The sequence below is a fragment of the Amaranthus tricolor genome, chromosome 7 (genome assembly GCF_026212465.1).
Source record: "Amaranthus tricolor cultivar Red isolate AtriRed21 chromosome 7, ASM2621246v1, whole genome shotgun sequence".
NCBI classification, from domain to species: Eukaryota; Viridiplantae; Streptophyta; class Magnoliopsida; order Caryophyllales; family Amaranthaceae; genus Amaranthus; species Amaranthus tricolor.
Genome location: NC_080053.1, coordinates 29433967 through 29454285, shown reverse-complemented (window position 1 = coordinate 29454285; position 20319 = coordinate 29433967). Strand labels below are relative to the sequence as shown.

The window sequence follows — 20319 nt, the reverse complement described above, 5'->3', positions numbered from 1 at the left end:
AGTTTGAATCAAAATATATATATATTCCAACTTATTTTGCATTATTTTTGTTTGCAAAATTATTTATTACTTTCTTTAAGTCTCATCTTACATCTTAACTTTTTTTTTAATTTTATTCACATTATTTTTTTCTTATTTATTACCAATATTAACTTTTTTTCTTAAAAATCATAAATTTTCTCGTACCTACAAAGAGGGAATAAATATAAAAAATAAAAAATTAAGGTTTAAATATTAAATTGGTGTTATGGTTGTAGGTTTTTTTATTGTGTAGTTTCTTAGTTTTAAAATATTTTGATTTTTCAATGTAGTCCAATGTACTAATTTTTAATATTCTAATTATATATAATAAAAAATATAAAAAATTAATATTAATAATACTTACATTAAAACGATTCAAACAAAATACCACTTGACTATGTTTTAACTTACAGACTAAACACTAATTACAAATTAAGGTTGATAAAAAATGATGCAATATTTCTAATATTGCAAGTATTTTAAAACGGAAGAAATATTTCGAAATTTATTAACTTTCCAATTTTTAAAATAACAATAGTAAATAACTAAGTATTTCGATCTCATTTAACTTATAAACGAAAAAAATACGACAAATTATGAACAATACTACCTTATTTACCTAGACTAAATTATTACTATAGATGAATAAAACAAAAATAAATAATACTCGTAAGTGATACCTGCTAAGTGCTAACCAATATCCTAAATCAATGATTAAAAAATAAGTAGTTAACATCAAACTAATAAATCATCTTTAACTCATTTTGTTTCTTTTTTTGTCCATTTTACTTTTTCATGTATTTCGAAGTAAAATTTTAATTCTCGATATCTTATAATTCATATAATAAAAAATTATAAAAATTATATATTAAAATTTTTTATATTAAGAGGAATCTAATAAGATCCCACATAAATATATTTTATTTTGAATATGTACTTCGCAAATGTTGTGTTGCAACTATTGATAGAGATTATATGATGACTTGCACATGTTGCTATTCTGACTAAAAGTACGAAGATAAGAGGGTCGACTTTTCCTGATCTCCTTGAAGGCAAAAGCGTGGCAAATATTAACTTTTTACATTATAGTCAAACAACAAAACAAAAAAAGGTAAATAAAAAAAATTTAACTCAAAATGAAAAGCATGGCAAAATCAAAAGGACGAATTGAATAAAGTTTGTCTATACTTCAATAAGAATCCAATTCTTGGAAGCTCGTCGAGACATTTTACTCGTCAGCATATTATCTAGTAATACAATTCGGTTAGAAAGTTCCGTGATTAATATGGCACGTCTTTTAGTTCCGACTTTCTTTTTTTGCTAGTAATACAATTCTACCAGTATTGAATCATTTTCCTCGTGCGATACAAAATAAACAATATACAATAAATAACACCAGATTTCCAGCAAAATGCTGCCATACACGGACAGAGCATGTCAAATCTGTATTTTTTTCTCGCCTAATACTGCGCGAATAAGTACCTGCATTTGAGTATTGCACAAGAGTCTTCTGAATTTCATTGCTTTCTGCAGGGAGAAATGTGAATTTGTTCAAAACCAAAGTCCAAAACCATCAAGGAGCTTGTCATAGTTTGGCCACCAGATTGAATTCAGAGAACATCGGCACAAAAGCATACTTGAAAACCGATCAATAACAGGTGTTTTATCTGACTCGACTCTATTAAGATCTATCATCGTCCCAATTCTTCAGTGCGGTTTCTACTAGTTTAACTTTCTTTGAGTTCTCACTGTTCACAAGTGAAAGTTTTTCAAGTGAATCTTTTAGTTGGTCTAGCTGGGAGTCATGTACCAAGTTGTTCTTCCTGGAGGGGGTCTTCTGAATGTTGGGTGCCTTTCTCTTGAGAGATTGACTGTACCTTCTCAATCTTCCGTTCAACGCTTCAATAGAAGTTCGCAAAGCATCCAGCTCAACAGTCCTAAACCTGTCTGTAGAAACAGCCATATGCAGCAATTAGCTGATGCTACAGATTATAACAATGAATACACTATTGTTATAAAAAAATCGAGTCATCGATATGTAATAACTGAAAACAAAATATATCGATGTAGTAAAAGCAAGGAAGGGAGGGAGGATTGCATTTATAGACTAGAAGCTAGCATGGGAAAAGCAATGTATCAGATCCATACCAAGTTCTGACTTGAACTCACGCTCCGCTCGAGTCAATGGTTTCTTATAAATCCCAGGAAGCCTTCTCAAGTTATGCAAGCGCTTCTCCAAGAGCTGATGGTGCTCAACTGCACGTTTCATCCTGTCATCTAGTTCCGGCTGTTTCTTTTCAACATTCACTAGCTTCTGCTGAGCTTCACTTAACCGTACATTTAGATTTTCTATTATGTTCTTCAGATGAGGCCCATGATGCTTGAGTTCAAAGTATACCTAGGAAAAGAAACAATTTCATGTATAACCAAGATGCATCAAATCTGAACAGGCCACACAAGCTACACATATATAGTTCAAAAGCCAAATCAACTTGAAACATGAAAACATCAAGTTTTCTGTCATACCCGTACCACAGCCTTATTTCTTATTTTGTTTTGTGTGGGTGTGTTGGGGGGGGGGGGGGGGGGGACCCGTAGGATGATGTCATAATGCCACTTCACTTGGTGGTCCCCGAAACACATAGGACGAATTAGAAATAGGGGGGGTTATAGCCAAGCGATGTCACCATATCCACTTTACCTACAACACAACGATGTTAAAAGTCTTAATTACAATAGTCAGCCACATCACATGAACCACGAGTCTATCTCCCCTAGGCCCTACCAAACAGAACTAGGCTAAATCAATATGGTACAGTCATTACAAGGATTTTGTAACGGATATACTGCCACACTAGTCATCTGAATTTCAAAGAAAAAAGTCATTGCTGAGTAGATATCGAGTCAAATAGTTGGGATATAGTATTATGCTGATATGATAAAAAATAATAAAAAATAAAAAAAGCTTTATCGCATCACCTTATGCGCATACTCCACGTAGTTCTCATGGAAAAGTTTGAAATACTCATGCAGGGCTGATCGGCCTTCAATGGAATCAGCAGCAACTGATCGCAAACTAGATCCCTGTGGAACACTAACAATCTGGGGTCCCACAAGGAGCTCTCTACTTATAATATCTGGAGTGATCGTCTCTTCTGTTTCGTCAGACTTGTTGGGTTTCTTCTCCATGTCCATGAGCTTGGGGAGTAAAATATTCCAAGTTTTCATCTCCAGCACGATACATTCACGAGTAGAAGTAACTCCAGCAATCCACGAGTAGCCAAATGAATCAGATAGAACCACAAACCCAGAAAGAGGAGAAGAGGTACCTGTAGATCCCTGGTATGTACTTATCACAGAATGCACAGACGGAGTTTTCATTGTTTCATCCTTCCCACTCGTCTGATGTGCAAATGGTAGAAAGTGCAACACTATTGAATCTACACCTCCATCATGAAGGCAGAATATTCTCTCAGGGATAAGAGGATCAATAAACATAGAAATTACCGAGTCGCTATCAATGGTTCTAGGCAGAGCCAAATCTACAATAACCAGTGTTAATAACGGAGGTGGATGACCTGACCAAGCACAATAATCAAGAGGCTGGTCAAGCCTAATTACAGAAAGCTGATCAGCAACTGATTCACATATCATAGCAAACCCACGTATACGATCTTGGGAATCAAATGAAAGGCGTGGGGGATTTCCAGTACGCCAAAGAGGTTGAGTTTCATCAACTAGGGCATCAAATTGTAATTGCCCGCCACTCCATGCAGTTACCAAGACTGAGTCCTTACCAATGGAGTTGTACAAAAAACTCACAGTACGACCACTGCATTGGAATCCAGGATCACTTTCCTCATTACGGCAAACTTTACGAAGGGGGCCCTGGCAAATTCATAGATATTACTGTTCCAGGTAAGCCGAACAAATATACTTGAGTCAGTCAAAAACTATGAAAGGTGCTAGTAATGTACCGACGCACCAATTGCTTGACAAGTACCATCATCTTCATAAAAAACACAAAAGAGACATGTACTACTAGCAGGTATCATATTGCGAATCCACCAAACATAGGGGAATTAATGGACAATAACATTCCTGCTAAAAAAGTAGTGAACTGCAGGAGATGGATTATTACCAAACAAAAGTGCGCAAATCAAATCCTGGAACTATTTGAGAAAAAATGCAACTTTAGGCCTAAATTTATAATTTATACAGCATGTGCCCCAGTGAAACAGTTTTCATAATAGTGTGACAATGCTTTTACAAGTAGAGAAGCTACTGGTATACTTTTCAAAACTAACACTATGTTTGGATAACATTTTGGAAGGAAGGGAATGGGTGTGGAGGGAAGGGAAGGAAAGGGGAGATGGGTGTGTTTCTTTACAAATCTTTCCAATGTCGGAAGGATTTGTTTTGTTTTAAATGTGAAGGAGTTTACCCCTCCAATTCCCTATGGTATCGAAATGAGTGAAACGTGATTCCTCCCTTTCCATCGATTTCCTCCTATCCAAACATAGAGTAAAAGTGAACATGAAGCAAAATTAGGGGCTTAAATAAAAATGCAACAATAGATATTGTTACTTGATTTGCTATTTTGCTTTTCAAATGCTGAATTCGTCAAAATATGGGCAAAAAAATGAAACCAATCATAATTCACTTGTCTAAATTCGTACAGGAATTGGTGAATTAGGCAACACTGACTAATAGCAGATGTAGATAATAAAGGATTATTTACAAGGAGCATCATTCACTGATGACTGATAAAAGGTTCAGCGTATATTTGTATGGCGTACATCTGTATGGAGGTTGACTTGAATCTCCACCCAAAACACAATACATATCAATTAAATATTAGTGGGATCACAAATTAAACATCAATACCTAGACAAAGAAGCACAGATTAAGCATCACAGCCATCAATCCATATTCGAAAATGCTACAGAAAATATTATCGAGCATATATAAAATCTAATCTTAAACATGTCATGCGCTCACTTGATGAACAGATAAATCCTAATACTCCAACTATCCAAGCAACTTGAACTAAATCCAGAGTCCCAAACTCAGAAAAACTTCTCCTTCAAATAAACACAGTAAGATGATTGATTAGAGGGCTTCAACAAACAAATGAGTACATTGAACTTTGTACTTCATCAATAGGGACTCCGGAAAAGGGAGACAGGGAACAAATAATCATAAATCCTGATACTTGTCATGAGTTAGTATGCAGCAGTCAAATTTTATGCTTCAACATAATTACTTTATATATGTGTTTGAAGCCCGATTTCAAACCACTCACAACAGTGCAGAAATTACCTGCAAGGAAAGTGACATGTCTATCAACACATAGGGACGAGCCTTCACCGCTGAGATGTGACTAGTTTCCATTCCCTGGCCCAGTTCAGGAAATGTTGCTTCCAGCCAAGATATGGCAAGGCTTGAATTACTGATAGCTGTTGAGTTGGCAGATTTCTGACCAAAAGTTTGTGCGTCAGTGTGAATCTCCACTATTGATTCCCACATGAATACACTGTCCCAAGGCAAACAGAATGACAAAAATTAAACATGCTCTAGGATCATACTTCTTCTGGGATGTAATAGTTGCTACACTATCGTTTAAACACTATCCAATGCACTATGTTAACTTTTATTATCTATCATTGCTCATGATTAAAAATTATAAAAGGTTGTTATTATGCAGGATATAAACCATTCAAAAGTCATTTTTAGTTCTTATTGAGTAATGAATTAAACAATTCAAAAGTCAAATATGCAGGAAATAAACCTTCCAAATGGAACCACTGGGCAAAGTACGTAAACAGAACCATCACTGAACAAAATGAAAACCTGCAAGATGTAAAGGCAACATATTAACAAAAGAAACAAGGGATTTCATTTTGATATCAACCCTCCAGGCTCCATGACATCTTTTTCAAGATATGGAACGCAATAAAACAAGTATCCATCTGTTAAGTTGAATCAGAAAAGACCTGGTGTGCTCTCTTCTAGAATTACTAAAGAGTGAAGAGTACTTAAAAGGAATAATCTTTCAAAAACATGATGGCAAAATAAATTTTGAAATCCCTACATAAAAATCTAGCAGTACTCACACTAAATCTGTCCCACAAGTGATCGCGTCCAAAGGAAAAATCAACAGGGCAGATAGATGATGCATTCCGGGATCTACCTGGCTCTAGCGGCTGTAAATAGTATTCCTGCTCAGGCTTATTAAGAGCAGAAGACAGATCAAATATTCTACAAAATAAAATATCACTGATTAGTCATAGTGGCTTCGAGAAAAAGCAAAAACAGTCATAGAAACATTGCATTCGTTATTTAGTAATAAGGTTTATTAGATATGTGTAAACTCAACCCAACCTGTGACTCAAATTGAAACCAGTCCGAAAACATCAGGTTTTGAAAAATGCTTTTTCAACCTGTATAATATTAGGTCAAACTCAATGGAACCTATTTTTGACCCAACCAATCTGATATTTAATTCTTTTTCAGTTTTCTTTTTTGGGGAAGGGGGGAGTGGTGGACATTGCATACCTGAAAACTGAATCAGAAGAAAGAACTGCGACATGTGTATCGCTATAAGGATGCCATGTCACTTGCAATATGCGAATAGCACCATTACTTTTCTCATATAATTCGGAGCCAACAGGGACAGTCCTACAAGAAATATTTGTTGATAAGCAAGAAAAATATAGCATAATAGAATGTATAATTTTAAGAACTACATCAAGCAGAGAACATGATGGTATTCAACAAACTACAAAATGGAAGTGGAATGAGACTTTAAAAGCATGGGCTTAGTCAAATTCACAGAAATCTATTGAAATCATTAGTACTGTACTACCCTAGTATTTGAGCATGTTCTCATACACTCATAATGATCAGCTTCTAAAGCGGTACCATTAAAAATCTTCTACCCCACTAGAAAAGTAAAAATTATACTCGGTCAAAATTCAAAACGCTTGATTCATGTCATAAAAAGTTTTTGGTTAAATTTTGGTGATTGTTTACCATTATAAAATGTTACCCAGTTAGAAAAAAAACTCTTCATCTTCATTTCTTCACGCCACACCATAGAGAAAAAATGTAGTACAGTCACAATCGCAGTAACGGAACGATGATGCAGCAGTGTGGTCAAAAAGCATGAGATATACCTCGAATCGACCCAAAACACCATTTTTTACACCTTTACAACACAGAAAATATCAGTTCGTTTTCAGAACCCTATGCAACAATGCCAATGACATGCAGTGTGGCCTTGTTTTTGCACTATACGCCACATGGTTCTTCATTTCAAAAACATAAAAGCCCTTCATATTTTTGGTGGAGCTTCAAATGGTAGAATTTTAAGGAGCTTAGATAAAGGGTAGCTTCAATGTCGATAACTTCAAGTAGCTTCACAAGAAGAGACATTAATCAAGATGTTAAGCATAAGATTTAGTGTCAGTAGCTCAAATAGAGATGCAATCGAAATATCATGTTATGAAAGAGTGCCACTAAACTTAAAAGTTAAATTTAGCATATTTCCATTTGTATAAAATTCTAGTATGGGTCAAAATGCACGACTTTGAGAAGAGATCATAATTTATTTTGTATAACCCATAGTTACGTAATTTATTTTGATCTGAAACTGAAAATTAAAGTGTGTTTATTTTGTAAATTTTCTTATTAGTACAAGTAACAAAGGTTTTTGATTCTAATGCTCTGCATGTTCTTCTCTAAAGCTAAACTCTTTGCGTAGCGCATGAGTAATCCTCTTACTCAAAGCTGATTCTTTTCATTGCCCCTAAAAGACTTAGAAACGCAATCCTTTGAGTTTTACTAGTAGAACTTGAACTATAAATACAAAACTATTTAAAAACTTTCAAACTCTAATACATTCAATTAAATTTAGACATCTTGAAGGTCTTCTCCATTCACAAGGAGGAACCGTAAGGGTATGGAAACATCTTACACAACAAAATTGTCTACTAAGATCACCCAAAAAGGACATGAATGCCGCATGAAGCCACCACGAGAGTAGGATGCTTGGTCAAAAATATACTACATTTAAATAGCAAGAACATGACAATATATGGCATACCTACAAATAATTGAATTATCCTTCGCAGAAGTACATCCATAAAGGTACATGGCACACATGCCATGTGAACTAGTAAGAAGTAATGCTGAACCATTTCTATTAATAGAGACTTTGGTAACATGAAAATCAAGCTCAATATCCGGTTGCAACACCTAAGACAAGAAAAAATGATCAATAAGTGAAATTAAACCTTTCTCCAAGATTGGAACTCCAAAATATCGGAAAACAATCTCTCGAAGAAAGCATAAGAATCAGTAAGTGGATTCCAGAAACATAAATAGAACAAACAAATTAGAGGTTCGATATCAATCTCATATAAGAGAATTACATAAACGAAGGATTTAAGGCATGATCTAAACTTCATAAGTCATCATCAATATATAAATCAAGTAAGGAACTCAATATCTATCCCACCGATTTTAGGTGTAGGAAGATAAATGACAGCCAAAAGGCCCACATGTATGGACCTGTGTAAATCTCAAACATGAATTAGATATCAAACATGAGAATAGATTTACGTTGCAAAACTGCATAAAAATTACAAAATAAGCATTTTCTTCAAAATAAATAATTGTATTCAAAATATACTCCATATTCTTTTATTTGTCTGACTTTTTGTTTTGGTCCAATTCTTTTTGATTCCCCAAATTTTACATTTTCCTATTTCGGTATACATTATCTTGAACATTACCCACACTTTTTCCACATTCGGACCCACAACTTAATCTTCACTCGCCCATTTATGATACTCCATCCGTCCAAGTTTGACACACTTTCCCTTTTGATATGTCCCTTTGATTTCAAAGTTTAAACCATTTCTATTTAAGGCGTATTATAACATTTTTTTTTCCGATCTCATCCACAACTCATTGTCTTTTCAACTGATGCACTTGTTTTCGGTCTTATTCTCTAACTACAAATTAAAAACACCAACTGCTCCAAGTGTGTCAAACTCAAGGGACAAATAGAGTATAATATATTTCCCACTCTCTAATCCTTTCTATCCCCCACATAGAATTTGTGTATAACTAGATCTTCTTTGGTGTCATAAGGGAAAGTATTAAGGGCAAAAACAATATAGAGGAAGAAGTACAAATAAAATTCGGTAAGCAATCACTTGGGTTCCACTGTCCCACAGATACTTGTGCATCAGTAATACCATATTTAACAACGAAATTAACTTTCAAGAAATGTAATGCCTATTTCAAGAAAAAATGCATTTTGCTTTACAAAATTGGAGCTATCAAGAGTCAAACTCACACAATTTTAATGAAGCCAAGACTGATTTTTGGTTTTGAATACTTAGGAGTAAAGAAAAACGCGCAAAGTAAAGTAAGACTTGTTTTGGGGTTCACCCATAGTACAAAAACAATGTTACATCCCATTGCATCACTTGGGTTCACCCATAGTACAAAAACAATGTTACATCCCATTGCATCACATCGATTGCGTAGTAAAGGTTTTCAAAAAATAAATTGATATTTCTTGTGTCGTTTAAGTGTAAAAAAATGTGTTTTCGGCTATACCAAGGGATATCTCATACTTGTGATCGATATTTGGATACGATAATCACAATATCACATCACTTCTGTTTCGCATTAGCGTTTCGTTACCGCGACCATTACAACATTTTTGCAATATGGGTTTACACTCCGTCATAAAAAGTGAGCCTCGCATTAAGGCTCTATGGGCTCGGCAATTACACTGTTTGCGTTTTGGTATTTAATTGAAGAATATGTTTTCTAGTAACTTGCCACATACAATTAAATAAAATAAATTAATATTTTAAAGAGAAAAGGAAAATAAATAAAGATTTACTCTTTTTATGAAGGGTGAAAAAATAAAAAGGGCAAAAATAAAGATCTGCATTTGCTTACAATTTTACAACTTTATGGACCTCAACTCTCTAGGCGAAGCTGTTTTTTAAATTCTTTTTCTATGCTTGTTGTAGATTCTTTAATTTTTATTTTTTTAGATTTTTCCTTTTTTCTTATAGCTTCTTTGATTTTTTAATCTTTAAGTTATTCTTTTACAAATTTCCTTTTCTTCGATAATTTGTGTATTGTTTTTTATAAGTTTATCTTATATATTTTTGTTCATTTTTGTTCCTTCGATTCCCTGTTTTATTTATGTGTCTTTTCTCTTTCAGATTTTTCATTTTCATTTTCTTATAGGCTCTTTTGTTTCTACAACTAAACAAAGAACAATTAGAAAAAAAATGCTCTAACAAGTAGAACTAGGTACCTTCTCATGCTATTTTTCACAATATTAGTAGATTAGCCCAATGATAATGAATATATTAAGATCTTTAATATTAGCAGATTTGACAAATTGCAATTTGGAATATAGGATTTGAAGTTGAAGTGGAGCCTAATAAAAAATTTCAGGTTGAAATTGGGTTCATATAAATTGAAAGAAAAAACTTTATGTTGCCATAGTTGAGAAATAAGAAAACTTAAGGCAAGGAGATGAAAAAAGAGAAACGAAGAGCCATTGCCAAATGCCAACATTGGCGTTCAGCACTTTATCAATGACGTCAAGAAATTATTTTTGGGCCCTCTAAGGCTCTAACTGATACGCAATATTAATGATGGCGAGAAATTATTTATGAGCTAGAGTTTTCAAATAATTTTTTGGAAGAAGAAAACCAATTAAACATCTCGATTACTACCTATTTTTTAGTTTACTAATGGCTTTTTTATTACCCTCTAACTACAATGATAATAATTTTTAAAATTTTAGCCTTGGGCGATTACCCCTTTGGCCTATGCCCAAAGTCAGGCCTAGTTGAAAGGGAGTGAAACCTTTCAAAGAATAGGAGATAGAACTAGGTTTTCGGTAGTACGTAGATGTGGTGGACATACGCCTATAGACACATGGATACCAACACATTGTGAGAATAAAGGATTCGGAGGGAGAAGAGAAGAGAAAGAGACTGGTTTATTTCCTCTTAGCTGGATAGCTATTCATGGAAGTGAAGGAATGCGGGGGAATGGAAAGAAAATTATCCCTTGTTTTAGAAACAATTCTCTGTTAAAATGGTTCCTTCTTCCCTACCCTCTCTTTCACTTCAATCTCCTTCCTTATCCGTCCTATTTTACTATCCAAATTCCAAAGTCTAAACAATGTGCAATAAGTTTCTGCTTTCCATAACAAACAGATAATTCAAATGAAAAGGCAGAATTCTGCTCTGATTATCTATTTCTTGAAGATCCCCACAAAAATTAACCACATCACAAACATAAATACTCAGAAATAACCAAATCATTAACAAACGAAAATTTTTATTCATTCACACCAAACCTAAACCCTATTTAGTGAAAAAAAACAGCTAAACTATTTCCAAAAAAGAATTAAAACCTGTAACACTAGTACAAACAATACAAAAAACAATTCAAAACCAGCAAATCGCAAGAAGCTCCAGCAAGTCAAAATAATACTTCACGAGATAATACACTATAGTAATGCTTACGTTTAATCCAAAACCAATAAAGTTTTCAGCTCCGGAAAAAAAAAATCACTCAAGCCAAACAATTAAATGTCCGATAAACCCTAAACCTCTAGCAATCCAAAAACAACAAGAAACCAAAAAAGACAAAACAAAACATCAAAATAACACAAATGCAAATTAACTGATAAAAATAGAAAGAGATTTCATTAAAGAGAACCTTAGATGGAGTAGCAGCAAGAACGGAAGTAGGTTCAGGTTCACCTAAGCGAACAGAAAAACGGTGCAAACATTTATTTTCCGAATCCCAAAAGTAGATTCTAGAAGCTCCATCCCAAGCCATAAAATTGGTCCGACATCGATTATCGGATGACTCCCCAACACCGGAGTACTGAGCAGTAGAAGAAGAGAAGAAAGGGTTGTCTTGAAGAGGCAGCCATTGAAGTTTGTCATTGGGAGTTGAAGGAGAAGGAGAAGAAAAAGGAATTAGGGATTTGGATTGGGATTTGTGGTCTGCCTCATGATCCTCAATGCTTGCATCCGACATCTCGAAATTGAACCTCATTTTTGTAGTTACTGGAAATTACAGTCTCTTTCGTAAGTTTTTGGCTTCCGATGAGACAGAATAATAGGAGGGACGAGTTTTGAAGCGACAGGACGAGTGCTTGGTTCGGGGAATTACAAGAGTTTTGAACCTCATCCAACTAAAAGTGTTTCGGATTGAATTTAAATTCCGATTTTATATTTACGTTGATTTTTATATAATTTGTAAATTTATTTTTTAAGTTTGATCAAAGTTAGACTTGACTATAAGGTAAGATATAAGTTGAATCGTTACGTCTATTTTAAATATTTTTAGTTGTATGAGTAACTCTAAGTAATCATAATTGAATTTCATTGTTAGTGTTGTGCGTCTCAGTCCCTTTCTCCTAGCTTCTCAATCTCTCAACCAACCATGTCTTCTAAAAAAATACATAACTTATACTACCTTGTTCTATTTTAGTTGCAATATAGTGACTTTGCACAATATTTAAGAAACATATTTTTTTAAAGCAAAATTACAATTTTACCTCACTTCACGTGAGTAAGGTTGATAATGATACGTGGGTAAAAGAATAAAGTATGGTAAAATAGATAATTTTATAGTTGCTTTTTGCTAAAAATGATAATGTTGCAAGTAATATGAAATTTCTAAAAGTGAAAAGTATTACAAGTAAATTGGAACGAAAAATGTATTTTCATTTAAATTCTAGTAGGACGTAATTATTTAAATTTTGATTTGTGTAACCCTTTAATTAAGATATTTTTATAAATCTCCTTTTTTTTGACAATTGTTATTTATTTTAATTATATAATTAAAATGAAGTCACTGTGATTCAAAGTTATCTTTTGTGTAAAAGTCACTCACTAGTTGTATTCTTTGACATACATTTTGAAGAATGGAATAGAAAATAAATGGACATTTTATTATTTTTAACTTAAAAACGTACTTATAATTAAGATAGAGTTATTAGTAAGTGAAAACTAGCCAAGACTCATTTTAAAAAGTAATTAAAAATTTACTAATTAGTATATATGTGTTACTTGTCCAACAAACAACATTAATCATTCATTGAAGTCACAATATTTTCTAGTCTCGTTGTTAATCTAAGAAAATTATTTATACATATACTTCTATATAATATTTTAATATTCTATGTAATTTTCCATCCTTCCACATAAAATTCATTTTCTAATGTCATGTATCAATAAAAAATCGCAATCCTTAAACATCGCCATCCTTTTCATTTTATCACCACTCCTATTCTACTAAATTTACGATTTTACCCCTAGACTTAAAATTTATTTTATATACTCCAACCTCACTAAATAACACTCTTATCACTCTTGAAGCACTAAATTACAACATAAAATTTGTGGAGCAAAAACTAAGGAATTCAAACCGCAAACAATTAATCGAGGTAATTTTTATTCGAATTTAAGTAAATTAAATTTTTTAAAAAAATAAAAAAAATAAATAAATAAATATTGGATGAGTCGCTGGCGACTCGGCCGTGGATCAGTCGCACAAAACCCGCGGCCGTTTGTGCGACTGAGCCACGACCGAGTCGTGGGTTTTGTGCGACTGACCCACGGCCGAGTCACCTGTGACTCAACCAATGTTTTTTTTGTTCAAAATAATATATTTAATAATATTATTATTATTTTTATTTTTCTTATTATTGTTATTGTTATTATTATTATTATTATTATTATTATTATTATTATTATTATTATTATTATTATTATTATTATTATTGTTATTATTATTATTATTATTATTATTATTATTATTATTATTATTATTATTATTATTATTATTATTATTATTATTATTATTATTATTGTTATTGTTATTATTATTGTTGATATTATTACTATTATTATTGTTTATAAATTTTTTGTATATTATTATTATTATTATTATTATTTTTTTTAAAATATTATTATTATTATTATTATTATTATTATTATTATTATTATTATTATTGTTATTATTATTATTGTTATTATTATTAACTTTTTATTTTTCTTTTAAATATTATTTTTATTATTTTTATTGTTGATATTGTTGTTATTATTATTGTTAGTAAAAAAAATTTTTTATGTTATTTTTAAATATTTTTTTATCATTATTATTATTATTATTATTATTATTATTATTATTATTATTATTATTATTATTATTATTATTATTATTACTATTATTATTATTATTATTACTATTATTATTAATAATATTATTATTATTATTATTAATTTAGAAAATTAATTACAATATTAATAATAATAATAATAATAATAATAATAATAATAATAATAATAATAATAATCAATATTTTTGTTGTTAAATTATAGTTGTTGATAATGATTAGTTAAATATTGTTGTTGTTAAATTATATTTGTTGATAATGAGTAGTTTAAAATGTTAATTAATTATTGTCTTTTGTTCATGTGGTTAATTTAACGTAACGTTTGATTATTTTTATTTATTAATAATAGTTAATTAAATTATCAAAAATGTAGTAAATGGCTGGTAATCAAGGGAAAGAAAAGGGTTTTTTTAGACACTTGTTGAGTGGTAATAGTTCTAGGCCTATCCTACTCAGAGGGGACCCTCATGAGAAGGGGGTTACGGGTTCTGCTATAAGGGGTAGGCAGGAAGAGGCTGCCAGACACAGTGAAGCCCAACGGTTGAGTACGCTGCACCAAGTGCGCACTCGGTTTGATGACCAGGCTAGTGTCCAGAGTAGTTAGGGGGTTTCTAGTGATGATGATGATGATGAGTACCAAGGCGCTGTTGGTCGCCCAGTGGATTAAACTGTTGTCCGCGGGCTCGACGGTAAATTCACACGTGCTGGCCCTAGTTCTGCAGGCGCATCTGAGCATGCCGAAAATAGTCACGTTGATAATGAGCCGCCACGGGGGAGCAGGCGCTCACAGTCCGCTGGAACGGACTGGTTGATCACATCGCCCCAGCCCGAGGGTGTAACACCCCTGAATTTCCGACCCCTTAACGAAACCAAAACCGTAAAGGACGGGAGGAAATTCGGGTGTTACATAAAAGAAAAAGGAAAGAATTTGGATAAATGTTAAATATTAACTTTAAAAAGGTGCGTGGAAATTTCGGCAGCATCTCTTCTAAAATCGAACATGTGGTATAGCAATTAGCAATATAAAAACATTAAACTAATCTAAGGCATCATTGCCTTTAAAATCTCACACCACAGCGGAATGATTCGTCGCCGACTTCTCAAATCAACATGCCAAGCATGGATCGTGGATCCAGTGTCGACGTTTGCGTTAAAAAAAAGACTTAATTCCTTAAAACCATACAGAGTTATAAACTACGCAGTGAAAATACAAATATATAAGGGAGGACACAAGACCTCATAACAAAACATATACAACCAAAGCTTACAAAAGATAACAAGAGCTACAAGATCGAAAGATAATGGTATGACACAGGTTATGCTTCACCCTCATCACTCTCCCCCAATGCAATGCAATGCAAAAGAAGCTCCAATACCTGCTACGCCTGTCTATGATCCTCCCGCTGCTCAACATTAGACCAAAGGCCAATGTGTCATAGCAGGACAATCATAGAAAGTCATCAACAATCAAACATAAACACAAACACGTACACGTCAGTAACTAGCATCAAATATAATAAGGCCAACTACTAGATAACATTATATTATAAAACAACATAAGATGATTTCATAAGACGCAAGCACAGATTGTAACCGTTTATCGGCCACTTATACTTCTTAATTTCATTACGTGCTTTCCAACCCGAAGTACGTGTTCTTGGGTAGAATGCAGGTCTTCACGCTCCTCTTTTCAAACATAAACTCTTGCAAAACATGTATAGTATCAACTCGACCAAGGAATTAACAGAATACCTAATACATGACCTTATAGAGCTTGTTTATCTTAAGGTAAGTGTGATCATAGTCTGTATTACCCTTGAGGTATCTTAACTTAGGCACACTTCTCACTAGCATAAACTATTCTATCAATAAGTAGATGTTCTATTCATGAGTAAACGTTCTATCAATGTGTAAGCTTTCTATCAAATAATGAACTTTCTATCATTAAATAACTTTCAATCAATAAATAAACTTTCTATCACTGAATAACTTTATATTAGTGGATCTTTGCTCTACTTCCTGGCATAGTGACACGGCCAAGGGCGTTATCGGCCATCCGGCGCCCATAGCAAAGTGTGAGCTCATGCCCCCTCTAGCTGACCCTCTCGGGTCCTACCTTCGGGAAAAACTAACACACTAGGGTTCTAAACCAGTGAAGAGGCCACCATATTGGGGTTTGCAAGGCCCGCATGGTAACACCTCGGTCAAGGGATGGTATCGGCCATCCGGCGCCCAGTGACCCAAGCATGCTCATACCCCCCTTACGGTGGTCCCGTCAAACCTCACCTAGGGGACTACTAAATCAACCGAACATAATCTCGTTGAGTCACGCCAGCTAATCATAATCTAATACTTTATCAGATGGGAATAACTTCCACTTTCGACTAATAATGAGCGCCCTGGGATAGCAGCACGCCAAAACCCACTGAGCCACTCATCAAAATATGAAATTCATTTCTAAAGGAGTCATTCTAACTCCAAGTAAGGCATTATTCAATTCCTAAATAGATAAGGGGGGTGGTCCCCGCCTCCTACTAACACTCTCGTTCTCTATAACTATTCTAAGCGCAAGGATTTCATAGTCGATAGCTTTTCGTATAAAGTGTATTCACTAGTACCTCATAGTTTACAATGCATACTATCACAATAAACAATAATGTCTTAAAGCAAATTGCATATAAGGGTTAGTTACTGCGTGTACGTACTTGTAAGCGTCACTGCACGATCAAAAGTCACAAAATCACCCCAACTAAGGCTCTACTTTCCTCTTACGAAATGGACACCTATATAAGTTATGAGTAGAACTAATAAGTTCCCTTAACTACTTTGACATGCCAAACTAAATATCAAAGTAACCGCTATCACCCATTCAACATGAGTTTCCGATGACTCTAGCACGCACACAACTTATTCAATACAAGTCAAAATCATTAACTCAACACAACATAAGTCTTTCCATCAATTTAAAGTAGAAGTATGTGTGAATCGTTTCTTTACATTAACTAATTTTGAGCATATTGGCTCGCGTTATCCAAAAATAACTAATCACAACTAAATCTTACAATTTTAATATAACATTAATATAACGATAAGGCAAATCTTAGAGTTATCGTATCGGGATATCATTTGTTACATTCTCCAAAGCTATTAAGAACTATAGTCAAAACAACACGACAAATTACTTTAGCAACCATTGACGATAAGTTGACATTATGCTCTTGGCTTACTAATATCATGTATCTATAACTTCAATAACAACCTAATAAGGGTATTTGTAATTCACAACAATCAAACCACAACAATTAGTAACTATTATTCTCAATTTAATCAATCAAAATCACTTTCATAGTCAACTAACATCATCACCATTACTAATTATTCACAATACTAACCAATCGACCAAATCTTAAAACAACTTTTAAAGTTATTTAATCAATCATCACCAAAATATAGTATAAAACACACATTATTAGTAATTTCATCTCTAAATCCAGGCCCTAATCGTTTCGTGTTCAAAAGATAACATGTTTAATTACTACCCATACTAAGATTCGAAGAAACTAATACAAAATCAACACACAACCCATAATTTCAAATCACACTCTAAACCCTAAGTCATAAACATGTTTAATTCATCAATCAAATTCTTACCCACAAAAAGACTCAATGAACTTAACACAAAATCAACATCAAACTCAATACACTTAATAAAACTCCAAATAAAACTAGAAAATTAATTAGAGAAAAGAGAAGAGATGGTTCACAAAGGTGAAACTAGGAGATGGACAAGGAGGTAGGTGGTTTTTGTGGTGGTGGTGACTCGCTGTGCGAAATGGGGTGAAGGAGTCACACGGACTGTCCCCTGCTGGCGGTACAATAGCCGAGCTGGTGGTGGTGGGGAGATCTACAGTTTGCTGCTGCCGTAAGGGAGAGACACGCAGCCTACCTGCTGCTGGCTGCCGTGAGGGAGGAGATAAGCAGTCTTCCTGCTGCCGGCTGCCGTGAGTGAGGAGAGAAACAACCTTCATGCTACCGGCTTCCGTGAGTGAGGCTGGAGGTACTGTTGGGAGGCTTCAGACGTGAGGTTTTGAGGGAGTATGGTGTCACAGGGAGAAGAGGAAGAGGGAGAGGGAAGAAGTAGGGAGAAGAGGAAGAGGGAGAGTGTAACACCCCGATATTTTTCCGATATATTAAATGATTTACTAGTAATATTATTATTATTATTTTTTTGAAGAATATATTATTTATTAAATTATATTAAATTATTTATTTTGTTAGTAGGTTAAATCATGAGATTTCAACTTTTAAGGCAATAAAAACCACTTTAAGTCCAAATCTTTTTCCTAATCTATCTTTAATTTCAAAAAAAAAAATTAAAAAGAGGGAATTTGATAGGGTGGCCGGCCATAGGGAAGATTTGGGGAAGATTGTAACTTCCATTTTGGCAAATGAATGGTTAAGGCAATTATCATCAATAAAATCCCATAATCCCTTAATTAATTCCTTGCTTTACATCCTTCATTTTAAAACCTTGCAAGTAAAGAAAACACTCCCAAAAACTCCCTAATTCTCACGCCTAAATCCTCCAATTTGGTTCATCAATTTTGGTGTTGTTCTTGAGCAATTGTGAGTAATTCTTAACCTAGTTTTATTTTTAAGTTTTAATTTAAATTTCTATGATTTTTATGTGTGTGTTATTTTATAGTTTATGATTGTTCATGATTTAAAATTCATGTGTGAAAGTATGATGTTTTTCTATCTAAATTAATGTATGGTTTTTAGGGTTTAGATATGTTTACATGTGTGTGAAGAATTGATTGATGAATGATTGAAAAAAAATATATATATATATGTATATACATAAAAAAAAAAGAATGGTTGCTCATATAAAAAAATGTATGTGGTGTTAGGAATTTATTTATTTATTTTTATTGATTACTAGAAGGGATTTACAATGTTGGTAGAGAAAAAAAAATATACATGTAAATTTGTGATGTGTATGTGTGTATACAATTGTGTAAAAAGAATTATATTGAAAATATATATATATATATATATATATATAATAATAATTCATTAAAATTTATTTTTATGTAAATTTTGTTGTTTAGATTTAATAGGACATAAAGCATTGATATTTATATTTTTGTGATAAAAAAATGATGGAATGACAAAATCCCGTAGGTTTTGAAAATGGTGAAAAAAAATGTGTTTTTGGAGCATTTTTGGCTTTGAAATTAAGTTAAAAATACTTATACTATGTTATAAATTATGAAAATTGGTACCCGGGGGTTTTGACGCCTTCCGGACGCAACGGTGAAGTCGGATTTTCAGTTTGACAGTTTTAAGTTGAGTTTCTGGACAGATTGTATAGGGTGTCCGGTTTTGTGTATATACCATGTTATAGTATGTGATGGATGTTCATGTTGTGTGTAGTGTTCTAGGTATGGAAGTGATTGTATATGTGTGTTATGGATGATTTGAGGAAAATGTGTATGTGTGCTTAATTCCCGAATACGATTGAACCTTGTAGGAAGTCGATTCGTGACCGGGAATTGATTAAGACGCTTGTGAGTTGGTTATCTTGCTTAAGGTATGTACACGCAGCGTGGTTCGCACTAGTCCGATGTATCATATAATAATGATATACAAAAGTAAAGCAGGGATAAATAGTACGAATAATGTTATCTTTCGAATCAGTAATTTTTATACATTGTTTTGATAAGCAGAGGTAGTATGACCTCACTAACTTTAAAGTGGACGTAGTATGACGTCAATTGGTGGAAAAGAATTACTCGCGGTTTATGAGGGCATTATGAGCCACCGCGGGGGTATGCATACTTAACCATAGACACCGAAGTAAGGCGAGTGTCTATGGTAGAGACTTGCTTAGGGGTTAGCTCCCCCTAATGTATTGTCTCCCTTATGGAGTTTGAAGTGTACCGGCAGTATGGCTGGATAGTACAGCAGTATGGCTGACTAACTTTTACATGAAAATAAATATTCTTAGTAAGCATGTTCGAAGCGTACGGTTCTGTGAATTGTCAGCT

The 20319-nt window shown here is 33.4% G+C and overlaps 1 protein-coding gene across 2 annotated transcripts; it reads right to left on the bottom strand.

Annotated features, from left to right (window-relative positions):
* Positions 1 to 1188: 1188 nt before the first annotated feature.
* LOC130817533 (nuclear pore complex protein NUP88) lies at positions 1189 to 12270 on the bottom strand. 2 transcript variants are annotated; one of them, XM_057683290.1, is made up of 9 exons: positions 11797 to 12270; positions 8129 to 8280; positions 6580 to 6702; positions 6138 to 6282; positions 5813 to 5874; positions 5344 to 5557; positions 3001 to 3909; positions 2170 to 2419; positions 1189 to 1968 (listed from the first exon to the last, which is right to left on the bottom strand). In XM_057683290.1, exons 1-9 carry the CDS (start codon positions 12139 to 12141, stop codon positions 1703 to 1705), a joined length of 2466 nt encoding a protein of 821 aa, XP_057539273.1. In that variant the 5' UTR covers positions 12142 to 12270; the 3' UTR covers positions 1189 to 1702. The 2 variants fall into 2 exon arrangements, with proteins under 2 accessions (XP_057539273.1, XP_057539274.1); XM_057683291.1 differs by lacking the exons at positions 8129 to 8280; positions 11797 to 12270 and adding an exon at positions 7200 to 7380.
* Between the last annotated feature and the right edge of the window lie 8049 nt (positions 12271 to 20319).